Raw genomic sequence first — 21,041 nt, 5'->3', positions numbered from 1 at the left:
ATATTTGATAAACAAGAAGTAGTCCATCAATTCATCTGTCAATGGACATCTGGGCTCTTCCTATAGTTTGGCTATTGAGGACATTGCTGGCATAAACACTGGCTTCCAGGTGCCTCTTAAGGACACAATGCTTGTATCCTTTGGGGAAATACCTAGTAGAGAAATTGCTGGGTCATAGGGTAGCTCTATTTTTAACTTCTTGAGGAACCTCCATACTATTTCCCAGAGTGGCTGTACCAACTTTCATTCTCACCAACAGTGTAAGAGGGTTCCCCTTTCTTCACATCCTCACCAATATTTGTTGTTTCCTGACTTGTAATTTTAGCCATTTCGACTGGTGTGAGGTAGTATCTCATTGTGGTTTTGTGATTTGTATTTCCCTGATGCCAAGTGATGTAGAGGATTTTTTCATATGTCTGTTGGCCATTTGTTTGTCTTTGGAGAAATGTCTGTTTATGTCTTCTGCTCATTTATTGTTTGGATTATTTGTTTTTTGGGTGTTGAGTTTGATAAGTTCTTTATAAGTATTGGGTACTACCTCTTTATCAGATAAGACATTTGCGAATATCTTCTCCCATTCTGTAGGTTGTCTTTTGGTTTTGTTAACTGTTTCCTTTGTTGTGCAAAAGGTTTTTATCTTGATGAAGTCCCCAAAGTTCATTTTTGCTTTTGTTTCCCTTGCCTTTGGAGACATGTTAGCAAGAAGTTGCTGCCACCGAGGTCACAGAGGTGGCTGCCTGTGTTCTCCTCTAGGATTTTGATGGATTCCTGTCTCACATTTAGGTCTTTCAACCATTTTAAGTTTATCTTTGTGTGTAGTGTAAGAAAATGGTCCAGTTTCATCCTTCTAAATGTGGCTGTCCAGTCTTCTCAACACCATTTGTTGAAGAGACTGTCATTTTTCCATTGGATATTTTTTCTTGTTTTGTTGAAGGTTAGTTGACCATAGAGTTGAGGGTCCATTTCTGGGCTCTCTATTCTGTTCCATTGATCTATGTGTCTGTTATTGTGCCAGGACCGTACTGTCTTATTACAGCTTTGTAATAGAGCTTGAATTCGGGCACTGTGATGCCCCCAGCTTTGGTTTTCTTTTCCAACATTCCTTTTCACTATCCAGGATCTTTTCTGGTTCCATACAAATTTTAGAAGTATTTATTACAGATCTATGAAAAATGTCGAGGTATTTTGCTGGGGATTGCATTAAATGTGTAGATTGCTCTGGGTAGCATAGACATCTTAACAAAATTTGTTGTTCCAATGCATGAGCATGAAATGTTTTTCCATCTTTGTCTCCCTCAATTTCTTTCATAAGTGTTCTATAGTTTTCAGAGTACTGATCCTTCATCTCTTTTGTTGTTTGTTCCTAGGTATCTTATGAATTTTGGTGCAATTGAAAATAATATCAATTCCTTAATTTCTCTTTGTCTCATTGTTAGTGTATAGAAATGCAACTGTTTTCTGGGCATTGATTTTATATCCTGCCATGCTGCTGAATTCATGTATGAGATCTAGGAATTTTAGGGTGGAGTCTTTTGGGTATTCCATATAAAGTGTCTTGTCATCTGAGAAGAGTGAGCATTTGATTTATTTCTTTGCCAATTTAGATTCATTTGTTTTTGTTGTCTGATTGCTGAGGCTAGGACTTCTAGTCCTATGTTGACCAATAGTGGTGAGAGTGGATATCCGTATCTTGTCCCTGACTTTAGGGGACAAGCTCTCTTTTTTTCCCCATTGAGAATGATACTGTGGGCTTTTTGTAGATGGCTTTTATGATATTGAGATGTGTTCCCTCTATCCTGACACTGTGGAGGGTTTTAATCAAGAAAGGGTGCTGTATTTTGTAAAATTCTTTTTCTTTATCAATTGAGGGGATCGTATGTTTCTTGTTCTTTCTTTTATTAATGTATTGTATCACATTAATTGATTTGTGGATGTTGAACCACTCTTGCAGCCAAGGAATAAATCTCACTTGGTCATGGTGAATAATCCTTTTAATGTACGGTTGGATCCTATTGGCTATTATCTTGATGAGAATTTTGGGATCCATGTTCATCGGGTATATTTGTCTGTAATTCAACTTTGTCTGATTTTGGGATCAAGTTAGTGCTGGCCTCATAGAATGAGTTTGGAAGTTGTCCTATTTTTATTTTTTTGAAACAGCTTCAGAAGAATAGGTATTATTTTTTCTTTAAATGTTTGGTAGATTTCCACTGGGAAGCCATCTGGCCCTGGATTCTTGTTTGTTGGGAGTTTTTTGATTACTGCTTAAATTTCCTTGCTGGTTCAGATTTTCTATTTCTTCCTGGTTCAGTTTTAATAGTTTATACATTTCTAGGAAGCATCCATTACTTCCAGATTGCCAAATTTGTTGGCTTATAGTTGCTCATAATATGTTCTTGTAATTGTTTGCATTTCTTTGGTGTTGGTTGTGATCTCTCCTCTTCATTTGTGATTTTATTTATTTGGGTCCTTTCTCTTTTCTTTTTGATAAGTTTGGCTAGGTGTTTATTGATCTTATTAATTCTTTCAAAGAACCAGCTCCTATGTTCTTTGATCTGTTCTACTGTTCTATTGGTTTTTATTTCATTGATTTCTGCTCTAATGTTTATTATTTATCTTCTGCTGGGTTTAGGCTTTATTTGTTTTTCTTCTTCCAGCATCTTAGGTGTAAGGTTAGCTTGTGTATTTGTGGCTTTTCTTGTTTTTTGAGAAAGGACTGTATTGGTTTTGCTGCATCCCAAAGGTTCTTAACTGTTATGTTTTTCACCCCCTTCATTCTTCCCTTCCTTCTCCTAATGTCCTCCATGCTATTCCTTATGTTCCACAAATAAGTGAAACCATATAATTGACTTTCTCTGCTTGACTTATTTCACTTAGCATCATCTCCTCCAGTCCCATCCATGTTGATGTAAAAGTTGGGTATTCATCCTTTCTGATTGCTGAGTAATATTCCATTGTCTATATGGACCACATCTTCAATAGCCCCCAAAGCCATAAGATACCTTCGAATAAACCTAACCAAAGAGGTAAAGGATCTATACTCTAGGAACTACAGAGCACTCACGAAAGAAATTGAAGAAGACACAAAAAGATGGAAAAATATTCCATGGTCATGGACCAGAAGAATAAACATTGTTAAATGTTTATTTTAACATTTAGATTCAGAGCAATCTATACCTTCAATGCCATCCCAATCAAAATTCCAATGACATTTTACAAAGTGCTGGAACAAACAATCCTAATATTTGTATGGAATCAGAAAAGACCCTGAATCACCAAGGAAATGTTGAAAAAGAAAAACAAAGCTGGGGGCATCACGTTGCCCAATTTCAAGCTATATTACAAAGCTGTGATCACCAAGACAGCATGGTATTGGCACAAAAACAGACATATAGACCAATGGAACAGAAGAGAAAGCCCAGATATGGACCTTCAACTCTACGGTCAAATAATCTTCAACAAAACAGGAAAAAATATGCAATGGAAAAAAGACAGTCTCTTCAATAAATGGTGCTGGGATAATTGGACAGCCACATACAGAAAAATGAAACTCGACCATTCTCTAACACCATTCACAAAGATAAACTCAAAATGTATGAAAGACCTCAATGTGAGATAGGAATCCATCAAAATCCTAGAGAACATAGGCAGTAACCTGTTTGACATTGGCCACAGCAACTTCTTCCAAGATACTTCTCCAAAAGCTGGTGAAACAAAAGCAAAAATGAACTTTTGTGTTTGTCTTCTGAGGGAGAGGCCTGCTGTGCTGGCTCACAAGCTGACTTGCCCTCAGAAAGATGCTCCTACCAGGTCAGGGTGCAGGGTTTAGTGTAAGGGATTCCAGTGTCCACTAGAGGCACTGTGTTTCTCTCTGGAGTCTGTACTGGTGGACAGGAGAAGGGGTTGGTTGTGGAGGAGGTAGAATATGGCATCATCTCATCTCTTTGTCCCTGGGGGCTGAACTCCTGGCAGCTGTTTCTCAGGAGGCCCTCCCAGAAAAGCAAGCAATCTCCTCTGGCCCAGGCCCTCATCAATTCCCTGAGAAAACCTGTCTGTGTCCGGGTCATCAGCATGCCCAGAGCCACAGATCTCCTGCATTTTATCTCTGGCCAGTGGCTGGGATTCAAAACTTCAAGTATTAAAGAGCCTGGTAATATGTGAGCACCCACTCCTGTCCCCAGGTGGGGAGGCTCAGGTCTTGCCCAGAATCAGCCAGTCCCCAAAAAGTCCTCACACAGTGCAAATGTAGAGGCTAGAGTTTATTTTAATACTCAGCAAAAAGATGGAGCCAGGGTATCAGTCATCTACACTTTACTCGGTCCCCTACTCTCCTTTGTGCCAGGAAAGCTGTTGCAGAAGCTTGAATCTATTGTGGTAGACAGCAAAAGCAGTGGCCAGGTTAGCAGTGATCCACTCCAGTCTCTGTTCTGCACTCAGCCAGTCCCAGAAAAGTGGCTTCCTGGAGCATGCACAAAGGTTCAAGCCTACTTTAGCTCACACCAAAAAATTAAAAGGTTTTCTGCCCTCTTGCATGCCCCTCTGACCCCGCTGTGCGGCTCCCCTCACTGGCTCCCCAGTTGTTCCTCTGTCTCTGGAGAGGACAAATGTGCTCAAGTGTCCTCCAGGAAGGGAAGCGATCTCTCTCTGAACAACCCAGGGATCTGCTCTCCACAGCTTATTGTGGGGTCAAAATCCACTGCATTCTTTCCAACTTTCTCCCTCTTCCTGGCTTTGCTCCTTGAAACTGCTTCCTCCCGTTCCCAGCCCTGCAGCTTCCCAGTCCCCCAGTTCATGGCTCTGAATCTTGCTTCTGCCAAACTCACTCACTCCAAATGTGCAGATTGTTTCTGTACTTCTCTGATCCTTCTCCTAATTCAAAAGAGTTAAAGGTTGTATTCAGAGGACAAGGCAAGTTCAGGGTCCCCCTACTACTCTGCCATCTTGGACACTACTAGCTCAAATTGATCCTTTTATTAAAATTTTCTCTATATCTAAAAATTGATTCTACTCATTTAGCATTTGACATTAAAATTTATTGGTCAGTGGTTGAATAGTTATAAATAATAGTAATAATATATTGTATTTCGCAAAACACTTTTAGACCCACCATTGAAATCTGTCCCCTGAAAGTCAATCATTTATTTATTCAACAAATATGCATTGAGTGATAACCATGTACAAGGCAGTATTTGAGGTGCTTGAGATATGTAGAAAATACTGTTATCAATAGACAAAGATCCCTTCCTTCAGAGTGCTTGCATTCTACCAAGAAAAGGCAAAACAAACAAACAAAAACAAACCCAATAAATAAGATAACAATATAATAGAATACATTTAGAAATTGTTAAGTATAATACTGGAAAAAAAGCATTGGGAGTGTGGGCTCTGGGTGGACTCTGAGGTTGTTCAGACTGTAGAGTTCTGACTGAGAAGCTGGGTTTGAGCAGGTTTAATGGGAAGAAAAAGTGGGGGGGGGTATGAGTAAAGCAGAAATGTGGGAAAAGGGAATTTCAGGTAGAGGGCACAGCTCGGAGAAAGGTCCCATGGTGGGAAGTGCCTGGTCTAGTGTAAACCCAGCCTAGATGCCAGAGTAGGAGGAGGAGGATGAAACCAGCAGTATGTGGATGGAGACAGAATCAGAATTAGGTAAGGAACTGGTGTTCAGATACTCCAGAGTTTGAAGGCTCACTGTAAAGATTATGGCTTTAATTTTAAGTTCAATGTAAAGTCATTGCACTGGAACTACTGTCTTGGGAACTGAAGGATCAGCCCAACTGTGCATTGATAATGGACATGGGAGGGGCTGGAGTACAGCCAAGTTGACTGTTAAGAAACTATTATAGTAACCCAGGGGAAGACGATGGAAGTTCAAACCAGAGTTAGAGCAGCAGAGTGGTTAGGACTGGTTGAACTGTGTGTATTCTGAAGGTAAAGCCAAAGGTTTGCTGATGGGCTGGGTGAGGGCTAAAGAAATCAAGAGAGGAGTCAACCAGATTCTTGCCCTGAGCAATTGAAAGGACACAGTTCCCTTCCACTGAGATGGAGAAGCCTGTGTGTGTGTGTGTGTGTGTGTGTGTGTGTGTTTTAGGAGAAAGGACAGAGAAGAAAGTAAAGGAGAGTTCAGCGAACAGGAAAGATTTTTAAAGATGATTTAAAGTTAGCTGTTGATGAACCGGAATTCCAGAGAGAACAGAAGACACCTTTCAGGAATTGGGGAGGGAAAGGAAAAAGGGTCATAATAGCAGATGCACAAAACTTCGTGAAGTTTGGAAAGCAAGGGATGAAGGAAGACTTAAGTTGGTTGAATAATTGACATAAATCATGATAAGATGCAAAGTGAGGTAACAGGATGGGAGGGAGACAGTGGAAACCAGGATGTTAACTTTCTCTAGGGACTAGTCATTCTCTGTTCATGCCTTGAAGAGGGTGAAAGGCCTGAGGCTTTGCTGTGGTGTCCTTCTGCTTCTTAAGCTTAAGTGAATGGGTAGAAGCCCCTGGGGAGGTATAATCTCAGAGCAGTGACTCCATCCCTCCTGATGCCCATGGGGAAGGGTCTCTACTGCTGTGAGTGTATGTTCTCCATATGGTCTCCTGTCATGGATCCCTGGCCTTACAGTGACATGAATAGGTATATACTACATTGCCAGCTCACTTAATCCCCAATGATGGGGAAGATGAATGGTAATCCAGGGCATGAGCCTCTTCTCTACTCAGACCATGCAAGGAAGAGGCCTCGGGTATGTGTGGTCTATAAAATATCAACAAGAGGCATATAAGAATACATTATCACCTCCATTTGGAAAGGAGAGATGGAAAGAGGACTTGTTTGCTTATGATCAAACAAAAATGTATCACACATGAATGTACAGAAATCTTTAATACAAGGGCTCATCAATAAAGTATATAGAGCCATCTGGAAATACAGTTTATGAGATTGTTACATTGCTAAAATTATTATACTTCATGATAGTCCTCCAAATGTAAAAAGCCTGGAAAGAAAAATGTTGAAAAACTCTAGAAAGAAAACTATGTTAATGATGTTATTGGAAAGTATGTGAAAGATTTTAGTCAAAGAGATCTTTCAGGAAGAGAAAAATACGTTAAATTCAAGGTAGAGTTAAAGTGGAGGATTAAAGTGTTGGCAGATTATTATTAAAGTAATGTTAACTAAAGTTCCCCTTAACTAATAATTGTATGGTATTTAAATATTTAGCATTTAAGCACTTCAGCATTTGTCTGGCAATTATTTATTAGACACAGATATAGAGAAACGTAGCAGCAAAGTTACCCTTCAAGGACTTAAGAATTTTTTTAGGAAGTTACAGAGTACACTTTAAAAATAAGTCAAATATCATTATCGGTTCATCATCATCATCATCTTTATATTGTATTTAAGTAGAAAAGTTTAATTAAAACCGATCGTATCAATCATGATCTTAAATATTTGTCATAGCATTGTAAGGTCCATATCGTTATTTCACTTATAGGAACCATATTAAGTTGGTGAGATCTAAAGACAAAGGGTTTATTTGTTTGAGGTCTTGCCACTAGCAAATGGCTAAGTCAAAGAACTAGTTGAATCAGAATTCTGAGTAATTTCTACTCTAAAAAAAAGTCTCTAAAAATAAAGGAAAAAGTTGCAGTCCTAGATGTGTCTGGAGTCAATCAGTTATATTAGAATCAGAGGAATGGATTTCATAATCCTTAGAAATTAGTCCAGTATAAAGAGGATTTTGAAAGTAAATGAATATAGTCATAGGAAAATTGAATGTAAAAAGAAATCGTTCTGAATTTGTTAATCTAGAAGGAAATGGAATGTTATCAATAATAGGTATAAAGCAAAAAATAAAGTCATGAGTAAGAAAGAAACAGAGGCAGACAGAGAGAGACAGAATGAGAGAGGAAGAGAAACAAAATTATGTGTCTGATTGATGCTGGAGTGATATCGGACTGTTCACCAATTTAAGACTTGCCATTTGTAAAACAAAAACAAAAACAACAACAACAAAAAACTCATTTCTTATTCTTAATATGAGTTGGAACGAAAGGAGATCAAAAAGAATGAGAAATTATAATGAATGTATAGAAATCCTTAACAAAAGGTCCATTGACTTGGACAAAGCCTCATCAAGAAAATGTGCAGCACCATTTGGTTAAATTTATATATATATATATATATGCCCTATAATTCTCCTCCAAATGTAAATATTTAATATTTTCTGTTTTGTCCTGATGTAAAAATGTCCATAGCAGGAAGGATTAAAGTGCTGATCTGAATGGAGGCATTTGTTGGGGCTCAGCACGTTTGCATCCTCATTCCACCCCAGGAATCTTTCTTTGCTAGGCATAAAATTCTCAGGAACAGAATTTTAGGAATGATCGTGTCTCACATTAGAAGCAGAGTCAAGATGACCCCTGGATGCCCAATTTTCTGACTCCATATCTGTCACAGATGGCAAGATAAGAGGAATCGTGTCACAGATGAAAAAATAAGGTCGAAGAATACCGGAGAACAGTTGATTGAATGTATAGATGTAAGACCCGTTTGTTATATTGTAGAAGGAGATTTCACCTGCTTCATAGTCCAAAAAAATCCCAATGCAATGAGGCCGTTCCAGGTGGAGGAGAGGCACTGATGGGGAGGCAAGGACCATGTACTCATTCCCTTTCAGCAGCCACATGGCCCAGACTCCATTCTCAGGAGAGGGTGTGGTCTCCCCTTTCCTTGGCACTGTCTCTTGACAGACACCTAAGCCCCACTCTGCTCTTTCTCCCACTATGACTTCCCAGTAATGCCTCCCTGAGGAGAAGTTCTGCAAACCCAGGATACAGGGCCATGTGTCAAATCGCTCGGGATTGTTGGGGAGATCCCTCCACAGCTCTCCATCCTGCACACTGCGTAGATCAGCCGTCAAGAGGAGGCTAGGGTGCGCTGTGACAGGGTCCAGCTTTACATCAACTGTGGGAAGAATTTTGTGGGACACGTGAAAGGTCAGAGAAGACTGGTAAAAACACAGGAAGCACAATGTTATGTACAATAATCCCACCGTTCCTCATCCTCCTCTCTCAAATAACTCCTAGAGAAAGCGAAATAATAGTTTGCCTTGTGGGTCACTAGTATATTCCTCATTACTTCCTTGTGCATAATTCAGGACTCATTATTACCCCAATAAAAGCATAACCACTGATGATGTGATGAACCATAAGCATAATTATTTAGATTCCTTTCACCTACATTCAGAACACTTGGGTGCTCTTAGGAAGATCTTATGCATTTATTTTTTCTCAAAATCCATAGAAAAATTTTGTTAATTTGAAATCTACCACTTTCTTCTGATGTTATGTTGCTCTGGTAGACAGAATTCTCAGGTAAGACCCATGACCTATAGACACTGGTGCTACTCTCATGTTTATATTTTATGACAAGAGGAACATAATTTGGGTGAGTCTCATCTAATCACATGAACCCTTAAAATCAGAAAGGTTTCTCTGGCTATTGGGCTGGTGGCAGAACAGGAAGTCAGAGAGATTTGAATTTAATGTGTCCTTGCTGTCTTTCAAGACAGAATGAGCCACATGAGAAGAAAGGCCAGTGACCTCCAACTGATAGCCAACAAGGAAATGGGGAACTCAGTCCTACAACCACCATAACTATATTATGCCAACAGACTGAATCAGCTTGGGAGTGGATTCCTCCCCAGACTCTTCAGAGGAGCCCAGCCTGCCAACACCTTAATATTGATCTTGTGAAAACCTAAGCAGAGAAATGAGCTGATCCCACATGAATGTCTGGTCTGTATAACTATGACCTAATAAATGCATGTGGATTTAAGCAGTGAAGTCTGTAGAAATTTGTTACACAACAACAGAAAACCGATATTGATACTGTGAAGTTCCAGGGAGATTGGTGTGAAATTTTACTTATACACATAATTAATAAATACATTTATGTGTAAAATCTCCTCAGTGAAGAAGGCAGGATGTAAAATATTCAGTGTCTTTATTTTATAAACATTCAAAAATAATAAATTAATATGGTTTTATTTTTAATATCATAATAATAACAAATACTATTACAATGACCCTTATTACTATTTGTCTCTAAATCCACTTCTGGTGGTCTTGTGTTGATACCCTACCCTGAGTGGGTCATGTATGTAATATATCATCGCTGCTAACCCATTTAACCACCCTCAAGGTGACTGTTATCAACCCCACATTATCAATGACTAGACTCAGAGTCAGAGTTTATGTAATTTCCCCCAACTCTAGAGGTCATAAGTAACAGACAGAAATGTGGGTTTCCATGGAACTGTGCTAGGCCTACTTAACATATGTTGTCTTTACACATCATTTCCACTCTAGCACACTTCCTTGATCCATTTATAAGAAAATAAATCTGTGAAACGGTTGTTAATATGGTCTATCTCCAATTGCTCCCCCACCCCTCTCCCGTACTCAATTGTTCATCATGATATAACAATACTCAAAGGAAACTTCCCAGTGACCTCCACACTGGTGAGTAGTCATTAGAGTTCACCTTAAATTACTTTTCTGTAGCATTCAATGTTGTTGAGACTCCCTTTGTCCTGGAAAACCTCCTTTCTCTTTCCCAAAGACACTGATCATCACAATCTCCTTCCCTCTCTACTCATCACTCATTCTTGGTCTCCTTTGCTGTTTTCCTCTCTTCTCCATCCAATGGTTTCAGGACTGGGACCTCTTCTTTCTTTCTCAGGTCACTCTCAATGCATTCCTGGGCTGGCTGGATCATTGCTTTAATTAAATTCCATTCATGTGCTTACTGATTCCAAATGCATATCTCTACCTTAGACCTTTCTCCTGAAACACTGTATTTGCAGAATCATCTGCTTACCTGACATCAAACTTTGGATATTTAACATTCATCACAATATTGGTATGTTCAAAACCCAACTCCCTTCTTCTCCCACACCTGCAGCTTTAACCATCACTGTTAACAACTTCATTATGCCAATTCTGGAGATTCAAACTCTGGAATCATTCTGATTTTTCTCTTTCTCTGACAACTCATACCTAATCCAACAGCAGATTTTGCCAGCTCTACCTTTTTTTTTTAAGATTTATGTATTTATTTATTTGACAGAGAGACAGTGAGAGAGGGAACACAAGCAGGGGGAGTGTGAGAAGGAGAAGCAAGCTTCCCGCCGAGCAGGGAGCCCAATGCAGGGCTCGATCCCAGGACCCCGGGATCACGACCTGAGCCGATGGCAGATGCTTAACGACGGAGCCACCCAGACACCCGCAGCTCTACCTTTGAAATATACCAAGATTCTGTCCACATTTCACATCTCAGCACCTCTGATAATACTACCATGTTATGAATTATTGCAAAGGCTCCTAATTGCTTTTCCCACTTAAAGCCTCACCCCTTTGAATTTATTCTCAATAAAACATACAGAGTAAGACTCTCAAAACATTAATCTAATCATGTTATTCCTCCATTTACAACTTTTCATCGACTTCCTATTTCACTCAAAGGTAAAAGCATCCTGGTCACATTGACCTGCCCATAGCACCCTGTGCTAGTTGGTCTTTTCTTGGCCTCTCTGACTCTGCCCTTTCTTACTCTTACCCAACCACACAGACCTCATAGTTCCTGGAACGCATCTTCTATATTTCTATCTCAGGCCTGGACACTCATTGTTTCTGCTGCCTGGAATGTTTTCTTCCACATTAGATATTTGATGAGTTAACCCCAAGGGGCCTTCCTTGAATGTCAAATTCAAAATCAGATGCCCTAACCTGAACACTTCTGGCCATCCTTACTTTATTTTTTTCTCAATATTCTTCTCAATATTTTTCTCAGTATTCTGTGTCATCTTCCAACATTCTGTGCATTTTGCATAATTTCGGTAAATATGTACACATGAAAACACGAGGCTATGGATTTGTAGGATTTTTTTTGTTATTGTTCGATAATATACTTCAATACTTACAATTTTGTGTCTGGACAAAATACGGAATATTTATTGAATTAATCCATCATTATTTAATTCATCAAAAAATGGGAATAAGAGAATACTGATTATGGGAGTGTAATAAATTGCAACAAGTCATGCAGTTAGTATATGTTAATCTGCTCATTATTGAACAGGATGGCTAAAATGGGTTTTTCTCATTGTGGGCTGAAGCTTCCTTCTAAGTAATGAAACCAGTACTTAGCCACAGTTTGTGTGCATTGCTGGGTATAATTTGGATTAAAAAAAGAAATACAAATGTTGAATCCATACTCTGTGAAGAACAGCATAATCAGACCTAACAAACTCATTTATGTCACCACACTTATTCCTACATAAAAATAACTGACTGAATATTTTTGGCTTTATTGACTACCTAATTTAAGCAACCCATCAAGTTACGATAATAAAATAAATTTGATATAAAGCAATGCTTTTATATTGATGATTTTTCTATGTTTTCAAATATGTTTCATTTAGTCCTCCAAACAATACACTTTTTCAGCATTTTATAAACAGGGAAATTAATATTTATTGGAACTAATGTTACTCATATCACAGCTAATAAGCTATGAACCACTCTTTCAAGCCTAACTAAATGTAGCTAAAATGGGTGTTAGTAACTCTGATACTCTTTATGACTTTACACAAATATCCCAGTTCTCTTTCTTCTGAAAACAGCGCCCTCTTCCATCCACCCTTATAACCTGGCATGATTATGTGACTCACAGTAGTTAATAAAATCTTCAGAGAACCCAGTGTGCCACTTTAGTGTAGGACCAGTGCCTAATCCACCATAACCTAACCCTTTCCCAGAGCGACCAGCAATAGAAAGGTGGGGCTTTATCTGCACGGGTCCCAGAGGGAAATGAGGTGAAATAAAAAGTCTCCACAATCCACTAGTAAACCAATGATATGATCTAAAAATAGACCTTTGCTGGGGTGCCTAGTGGCTCAGTCTTGGTTTTAGCTCAGGTCTGACCTCGGGGTTGTGAGATCGAGCCCCACATCAGGCTCCACCCCAGCAAAGAGTCTGCTTGGGTTACTCTCTCTTTCTCAAATAAATACATCTTAAAAAATGAAAAATAAACTTTCGGTTTTGTTACTGCAGCCAGACTTGTACAGTAACAAACTGTAGTAACACCCAAACCATAGGCATTGTAGTTCTCCCGGCTCAAAGACAAAGCCTACCTTGGAACTTTCTCAACATTTCCCTCATCCCAGGGATGCGACACATTGTCCTCAGCTCCATGGGGATGGTCTCCGGTTCCAGCTGTGTGACATCCTTACTTCTGAGAAGGGCACAGAACCAATAATTCTCAGTAGGGTTTATCCACCAACTTCCTTGTCTTCCCCCAACCCAGTCCCTGGTTCAGAAAGTAAACATACCGGCTCAAGGCTCCTCTCACACCCTGAAAGTAAAAGAGAAATATAAGCAGGTGTGAGTTACACCTCCATAATGCTTTTGACGGATTGTAAAAACAAACAAACAGAAAAAACAAACATGAACATCTCTTTAGGAATGATTGGAAATAATTAAGTATGAAGATAAAACTATAGGAGATAAGAATCTCTCTTAACAAAATCCAAAAATTCGCTTTTGAATTTTCTCATAATTTTAGAATCAGTTTGCCTCTACTACAATGGAATCAGGCTACTCAAAGTTTAGATTAATTCCAATGATATCAACCAATTTAACTATTTTTCTGAATTGGTAATTCTGACATTTGGATATATTAACAAAGATTTATATTCTGTAACAAGCGTAGATGGAATTAAGGTAAAAATAGAGTTTAAACATCTTCAGAATTTATTTGAGGGATGGAGAAAGGTATAGACAGAAAATGTTACTCCCAATGTCTCTGTAAGAAAACCCCAAATTCCTCATGCTATGAAACACCACACATCATAGCTATGAAATCATGTGTGAGTGGGTTACCTAACTGGATAAAAAAGGATATCATTAATTAACAGCAACATTTTATCTCAAAGGAGATTATTTAAATAAACCACCTGCTTCACATTTTCCTTTTTCCCTCTAAAAATAGCCTCCTGTCAGATAAATTTTGAGAAGGCATAAAAGGAGGAAAATAACTGACTACTTTTTATGGGACGGCAGGCCTTGTTTTTGGCCTTTGGGGGTAAAACGCTGCTTACTGGTACTGATGAGGAAAGGGAAAGGTGGATATAAAAATAAAAAATAAATAATTTTAGAATATATTCTCCCTAAAATTTGTAATGTAAATCATTTTAACATTATCTGGTGCTAAGAAATGCTTGTTTCCAATGTTGTGTTTTGGAAACAAAGTAAAATAAGGGGATATCATTATTGAAAATGCTAAAGTTCTGTGTATATTCACTGTTTGAAATTCAGAAAATTAATTCCTTTCTGATGCTTAGTTCGCTCACATGGAAATGAGCCTAGTAATTAATAATAATAATAAACCTAAGTGTTGCTTACAGAGAGAGAGAGATTGAAGACAAAATGAATTATGACAAAATAAATAAAAATGCTTTGTAAGTTCAGTTATTTAATGAACTCCCAACTATGTAACCAGGGCTGTTTACTCACTGTACTTGTAAACATTATGTAGACAGTTAATATGAAGATTTCATGGCACTTTCAGTGTCTGGAGCTAACTCAAGGTAGAATCTGGGGGTCAGCTGCTAAATGAGGATATGGATTACTTAGTTGAGAATCTCCTGAATGAGTCACTCGGAATGAGAAAGAATGAAGTGTACCCAGAAATCTTCTATTGCAGTGCGTTCTATCATGATAATATGCATGCATTATCAACAATGGCTTTCTCAATCCACTTGGAATTTTGATGACTTCCTGGAGGATTAAAAACAAATAAATATTCCATTTTTCCTGTTTTGTCTCTCTGCTGTAGAACCGCTAAACAGACTGTGAGCAAATGGCAAGGAACCCACTTAATACCTCCCCACTGTGCCTGGAATGGGCATGCAGTATGGACAAGGAAATCCGTGTTTGCCACAAAATTTAACAGGAAAACTTCAAGCTGGACAATTTAAGGTATTATTCATATGTTTAGTTACTGATACGGGAATGGGATTCCAAAGACTTCTGGAATTGGCATAGCATCATTGATAGATTAACTGTGAGGTTTTAAGAAGTGTTTTCCAGGCAACATAGCATCGATTGCCCATTTTTTGTTTAACCTTATAGGTAAGATATCTTCTTAAAAATATGAATTTTTGGTCTCTAAGATGAACTATTTTAGACAATTCTCAAGAGTCCCTTCTCATTCTGATGCTAGGACTTAGAATTAAGGCGCTTTCCAAACAGATGCCAGGGTGCCCTTTATCCCACAGATAGATTAACTGTGAGGTTTTAAGAAGTGTTTTCCAGGCAACATAGCATCGATTGCCCATTTTTTGTTTAACCTTATAGGTAAGATATCTTCTTAAAAATATGAATTTTTGGTCTCTAAGATGAACTATTTTAGACAATTCTCAAGAGTCCCTTCTCATTCTGATGCTAGGACTTAGAATTAAGGCGCTTTCCAAACAGATGCCAGGGTGCCCTTTTCCTAAAAAGCATGAGGGTGGTAAGTGGTTTGTGGTTGCAAGCAGCTGTGTGTCACCGTGGTTTCCCACACTGCCCGTGCTCTGTTGAGGGACCCAGGCTCACCTCCAGCAGACCCCGCTGCAGAGGACCCAGGCTCACCTCCAGCAGACCCAGCTGCTGAGGCACCCAGGGTCACCTCCAGCAGACCCAGCTGCAGAGCACCCAGGCTCACCTCCAGCAGACCCAGCTGCAGAGGACCCAGGCTCACCTCCAGCAGACCCAGCTGCTGAGGCACCCAGGCTCACCTCCAGCAGACCCAGCTGCAGAGGACCCAGGCTCACCTCCAGCAGACCCAGCTGCTGAGGCACCCAGGCTCACCTCCAGCAGACCCAGCTGCTGAGGCACCCAGGCTCACCTCCAGCAGACCCAGCTGCAGAGGACCTAGGCTCACCTCCAGCAGACCCAGCTGCAGAGGACCCAGGCTCACCTCCAGCAGACCCAGCGCTGGGCGCTGGCACCTCTCCTCCAGCTCCTCAGCCAGCTCCCTCAGAGCCCTGCTCTGCTGCACCAGCCGGTTCTTGCTCTCCCGGAGTCTCTGCAGGGTGGCTCGCTCCTCCTCCTCCAGCCGCCTCAGCTGTAGCTGCTCATCTAGGGCCAGGAACCCACGATACTTCTCAAACTCCAGCCTGAAGCGCTGCCTCTGCATTTCCACTTTCTCCTGGAGTGACACAGGGGATCCAACCATCACCAGGGGGCGCTTCAGGTGTGGGATAGGGAAGCTGATGGCAATGTCCAGAGAGACCTCAGAGCCTTAGCTCTGTCCACAGATTAGCTGTTTTTAGCAACATGCAGAAACCAGAGGCCACTCTATGGGACAAGTGGCCTTCAGATTTAGAGTTTAAGAAAGACAGTTGGATTTGAGTTCTCATTTGGCCATGGGGGCAAGGCTGTTTTACAGGCAAGTTTTTTTTTTTTTTTTTTTTAAGATTTTATTTATTTATTTGGCAGACAGTACAAGCAGGGGGAGTGGGAAAGGGAGAAGTAGGCTCCCCGCTGAGCAGGGAGCCCGATGCGGGGCTCAATCCCAGGACCCTGGGATCACGACCCGAGCTGAAGGCAGACGCTTAACGACTGAGCCACCCAGGCACTCCAAGTTTTTGTACCATATTTAAATCATGGGGGAAAAGGAGTATGGGGATTAAGGTTAAATATCCATTAAATTGCTGAGCAGAGTGACTAGCATAGAATAGTTGCCCAAGGAAGTTAAAATACATCATTAAAGTAGTCACTAGAATGAGAACAGGGTGGAAACAACTGAATCATTATGAAGAGAGATTAGAGAGACCTGATTTGTAAATGTGAAAAAAAAAAAAGGTTTAGAGATTACAAACATGAACATTACTTAGTAATATGGTAATCGTGAAACCTTAAAGATTTTATTTATTTATTTGACAGAGAGAGAGCATGAGCAGAGGGGAAGTTCAGTGACAGATTGAGAACCGCTGTGTGTGTGTGTGTAAATAGGTAAGTGAAAAAGCTGATGAAGTTTAAAAAAAAAGAAGATATGCATATGGATTACTGACAAGAGGTTGAAAGCTCAGATTATCCTCCTATATGTAAAATGATCAATATTAGGTATATTTCATATATATAAATCCTGTGAAATATTTATGTCATTCGTCCAATGAATACACACACACACACACATTTTAAACTAGTAATGACAGTATGAGATTCTCCTCTAGGTACTAGGAATGGAGCAGTGAGTTATAGTACGATCAAGATCAGTAAAACTATTTCTTTATAATTTGGACTGGGGTAGTATTAATAGAGATAAAGAACACAGATACGTGGTATAATCTGAGGGGACACGATGATCCAAGATGACGCAGATGTTTCCCTAGAGCTATGTAAATAGACAAAAGTGTACAGCAGGGAAGATGGATGAATAGTAATTTAATGATCCAAACTTGGATCTGTCAAAAGTCCCAAGATTCTCTTACCTTCCAAATGACAATTTTCTTCCCTACGTTGGCCTCCTGAGTGAAGGTCTCCTCTATCTCCTTCCTTACAAGTTCCAGGGCCATCTGGAGCTTTGCCTGTTTGGAAAGATGTGCCGAACCCATTATAGATGCCCAAACTCAGTACCTGATATTAACCAGGGATATCAGGAAATGCAAAGATCGATTAAGCACATAAAAATGTTCAACCTCTTTAATGATTAGTAAAATATGCATGTATTTTTAAATGTTAATGCCAGATATAATCAAAGATTTATCTAAACATATGTTCACTGCAGCATTATTTAAAATAGAAGTAACTTACCAAATGTCAAAAATAGGAGAGTGAGAAAAATGTATTTTATATTAACATGATGGAATTAAAATAAGATGCTGCAGAATACTGAATGACAAGGAACATTCACGATTATAAAGTCAATTAAGTATATTTTATGTAATATGGCACCAATTTTGAAAAAAACTGCTTGTAATAAATACATAAAAAAACTACGTAGCAACAGATGTTCAATAGATGAAACTGCATCTGCTAGTGCTTGGTTGCAAGTGATGCTATTCCTTATATCTATATATTTGAACTTTTAAAAATTATTTATTGCTTTATAATAAGAAAATTGTTTATTAGTATTTGGTAAAATGAAACCTTGTAAATTACTAATTGTTAAGTGGAAAGAAGATACACAATATCATAAACCTTGTGAGGAATTTAAAAAATAACAAAACTAAATCTCCTTTCAACCCTACAACCCCTGCTAGAAGTAAACACATATATGTTATCTATAGAGAACAACCATATGGATACACATATACACACATTTTTATATTCTTCCCTAAGTCATTCAATAAATCTTAAGAAAAAAAATGGGGGGGAAACAAACTCTTCCCAAAGTCATTTAATAAGTCTTACACAACAACTGCCTTTAAAAGAGACTGTTATAAGCGTCTCCATAATGCTGCACATAAACTAGCAGGAGAATTTATGGAAGTATTTGACAAGATAGGGCAAGTGGCATTTTTCTTAATGTTTGCAAGAAATAGAACTCTGACACTTATAGACAGAGAAAAAGCTCCCTTAGGCAGAAGAAACTGTGATCAAAGGCAAGGAGGTGAAAAAGATATGGCATGTTTGGGGGCAACAGTGATTAGGCTAGTTTTGCTGGATCTCATGTTTGGCTGAGACAAGAAGTATAGAAATAGAACTTAGGGCCCTAGGAAGTTTTGACTGACAGGCTAAGGAGTTTAACAGATATTTATTTGCTATTTAATCAAGGATTAATGAAATACAAAGAACTTCTTTAGACATATTACATATAGCCATGTTACATTTAGGTAACTTCTGGGTAAAAAGAAAGCAGGGATAGCATGCTTCAAAAGTGTAGCTAGAAAGGAAGTGGCACCTGAATTTTGTAGATGACAACCAAAAGAAAAAAAACAAAACTGAGAGATATTTCCAGGTATGTCAAGAAGGAAGTTGAGGTAGGAAATACCCCAAAACCTTGATTTAAAACAATGAAAGTTAAAATAATAATAATAATAATAATTTTAGAAAGTCCAATGTTAACAATGTATTTCATTGTGACAGTACTTCAGTTAAACATGCAGGTAGATTGAAGACCTCCCACCTCCTTTGTGGTAACAGCTGTTCCAGATGTTGGGAATTTAAATGTGATCAGAATATGTCACATAACTTTTGAAGAGCACCAGTAGGGAGAATTCTATTAGAGTTTCACAGATGCCACTTTTGGGGGCCAAATACTCCAATATGAGTCACCTCTTTATTGAGGATCAGTCCCTGGATATGTGCTGAACAGACTTAGCTACTGGATTTTTACTTCAGGGTGCACATGCATCTGCAAGCTTTAAAGGCGGTCAGAGCTGTGTGTTCCGCAGACACTAGGTCCAAAACCCAGGGCTGTTCTGGTGACAGTACTGACTAACATAGAGATAAGCACCACGGAAAACCAGGCATTAGACAACTTATTAGGAAGCATTTACAATAAAGATGTACACCTGTAACCAACGTACACCTGTACACCTGTAACTGGATAACCCAGCGCTCCACACTAGAGCTCTAATCTGGAACCCGAACATCAGCATCAGGGAGAAGAAAACCAGGAACAAAGTGAAGGGTTGGGGAAGGAAGGGACAGTCTAAAGTAATTTGGTTAAATGAACCAGGTGCATTTGAGCTCCTGAACAGAAGTCCCAGAAGGGGGTTCCCACAGGGTAGGGCAAGAAGACCTCCCACCTGAACGTGAGCTGTGAGGGAGAGGGGGGCGAGAAGGGCGCGGAGTCATTCAGGTCAGGATGGTATCATATGGGCTTGTCCCGAGGCAAGTCATTAACACGGCCGCTCATCTGCCTGGGCCGCACCTCCAGACTCCCAGCCACGGCCTCTCCACCTGCGGCCTGCGGAGCGCGCCTAGGGCTCTCACCTGGTAACACCTTGCTGCCTCCTGGAGCGGCGCCGTGTGGTGGCTCCTGTGTTCCGGGGTGGTGTCACAGACCCAGCACAGCGCCTCCTGGTCCTCCTCGCAGAAGAGGCTCATCTCCTCGCCGTGCCGCGCGCACTGGCGCACCCCCATGCGCCCCGGGCCCAGCCCCAGCTGCCGCACGCTGTCCACCAGGCTGGCCAGCTGCCGATTGGGCCGAAAGCTCTCCAGCCCAAAGGGGCCCCGGCACTGCGGACAGGCATAGAGGCCCCCCTGCGCGCTGTCGGACTTCTCGCAGAACTCTGAGATGCACCCGAGGCAGAAGCTGTGGCCGCACGCCACGCTGACCGGGTCCTGCAGGAAATCCAGGCACACGGGGCACCTGGCCTCCTCGCGCAGCCGCTCCCCCGGCGCCCCCGAGGCCATGGCCGGCCTGGCCTCGCCTGGCCCGGCTGATAGCAGCGCTGCCTTCCCCAGCGGCCCGCACTATCTGTCCTCGCTGTCTGGCACAGAAGGGAGGAACCCTACTGCCTCAGGGCAAGCAGGCACAGGATGGGTTTTAGCCACTGGCTCTGGTTCAAGAGTCCAAATGAGCCACTCCCGGCGAGAAGTTACAACTCAGACAACCCTCAGTTACAGGATAAAATTAACATTTTAGTCACCCTGGCCTCCTAGGAAACGGAACATTTGTAACGGAATCCCTCATACTGTATCTTTTGTTTATTATTATGTTATGTCAGTCACCATACATTAGTTTTTGATGTAGTGTTCTATGATTCATTGTTTGCGTATAACACCCAGTGCTCCACGCAGAACGTGCCCTCTTTAATACCCATCACCAGGCTAACCCATCCCCCCAACCCCCTCCCCTCTAGAACCCTCAGTTCGTTTTTCAGAGTCCATAGTCTCTCATGGTTCGTCTCCCCCTCCGATTTACCCCCTTCATTTTTCCCTTCCTACTATCTTCTTTTTTTTTTTTTTTTAACATACAATGCAGTAATTGTTTCAGAGGTACAGGTCTGTGATTCAACAGTCTTACACAATTCACAGCGCTCAACTAC

General features: G+C 40.4%; 1 protein-coding gene across 10 annotated transcripts in view; it reads right to left on the bottom strand.

Annotated features, from left to right (window-relative positions):
• Positions 1 to 5,025: 5,025 nt before the first annotated feature.
• The window catches only part of TRIM58 (tripartite motif containing 58), a 65,255-nt gene continuing 49,239 nt past the window's right edge, over positions 5,026 to 21,041 (bottom strand). For 5 of the 10 annotated variants that reach the window (XM_027606479.2, XM_027606476.2, XM_027606478.2 and 2 more), the window contains 7 exons: positions 19,984 to 20,507; positions 17,535 to 17,630; positions 16,019 to 16,249; positions 14,742 to 14,835; positions 13,389 to 13,461; positions 13,191 to 13,291; positions 5,026 to 8,959 (listed from right to left, as the gene is read on the bottom strand). In XM_027606479.2, the coding sequence (XP_027462280.1) occupies positions 8,370 to 8,959; positions 13,191 to 13,291; positions 13,389 to 13,461; positions 14,742 to 14,835; positions 16,019 to 16,249; positions 17,535 to 17,630; positions 19,984 to 20,406 (1,608 nt within the window). In that variant the 5' untranslated portion in view covers positions 20,407 to 20,507 and the 3' untranslated portion in view covers positions 5,026 to 8,369. The remainder of the gene's footprint in view (positions 8,960 to 13,190; positions 13,292 to 13,388; positions 13,462 to 14,741; positions 14,836 to 16,018; positions 16,250 to 17,534; positions 17,631 to 19,983; positions 20,508 to 21,041) is intronic. The other 5 variants (XM_027606482.2, XM_027606485.2, XM_027606486.2 and 2 more) reach the window with 3 other exon arrangements.

The sequence above is a fragment of the Zalophus californianus genome, chromosome 5, assembly GCF_009762305.2.
Source record: "Zalophus californianus isolate mZalCal1 chromosome 5, mZalCal1.pri.v2, whole genome shotgun sequence".
NCBI classification, from domain to species: domain Eukaryota; kingdom Metazoa; phylum Chordata; class Mammalia; order Carnivora; family Otariidae; genus Zalophus; species Zalophus californianus.
Note: the sequence above shows the minus strand (reverse complement) of the source record. Positions and strands in the feature narration are given on the sequence as shown.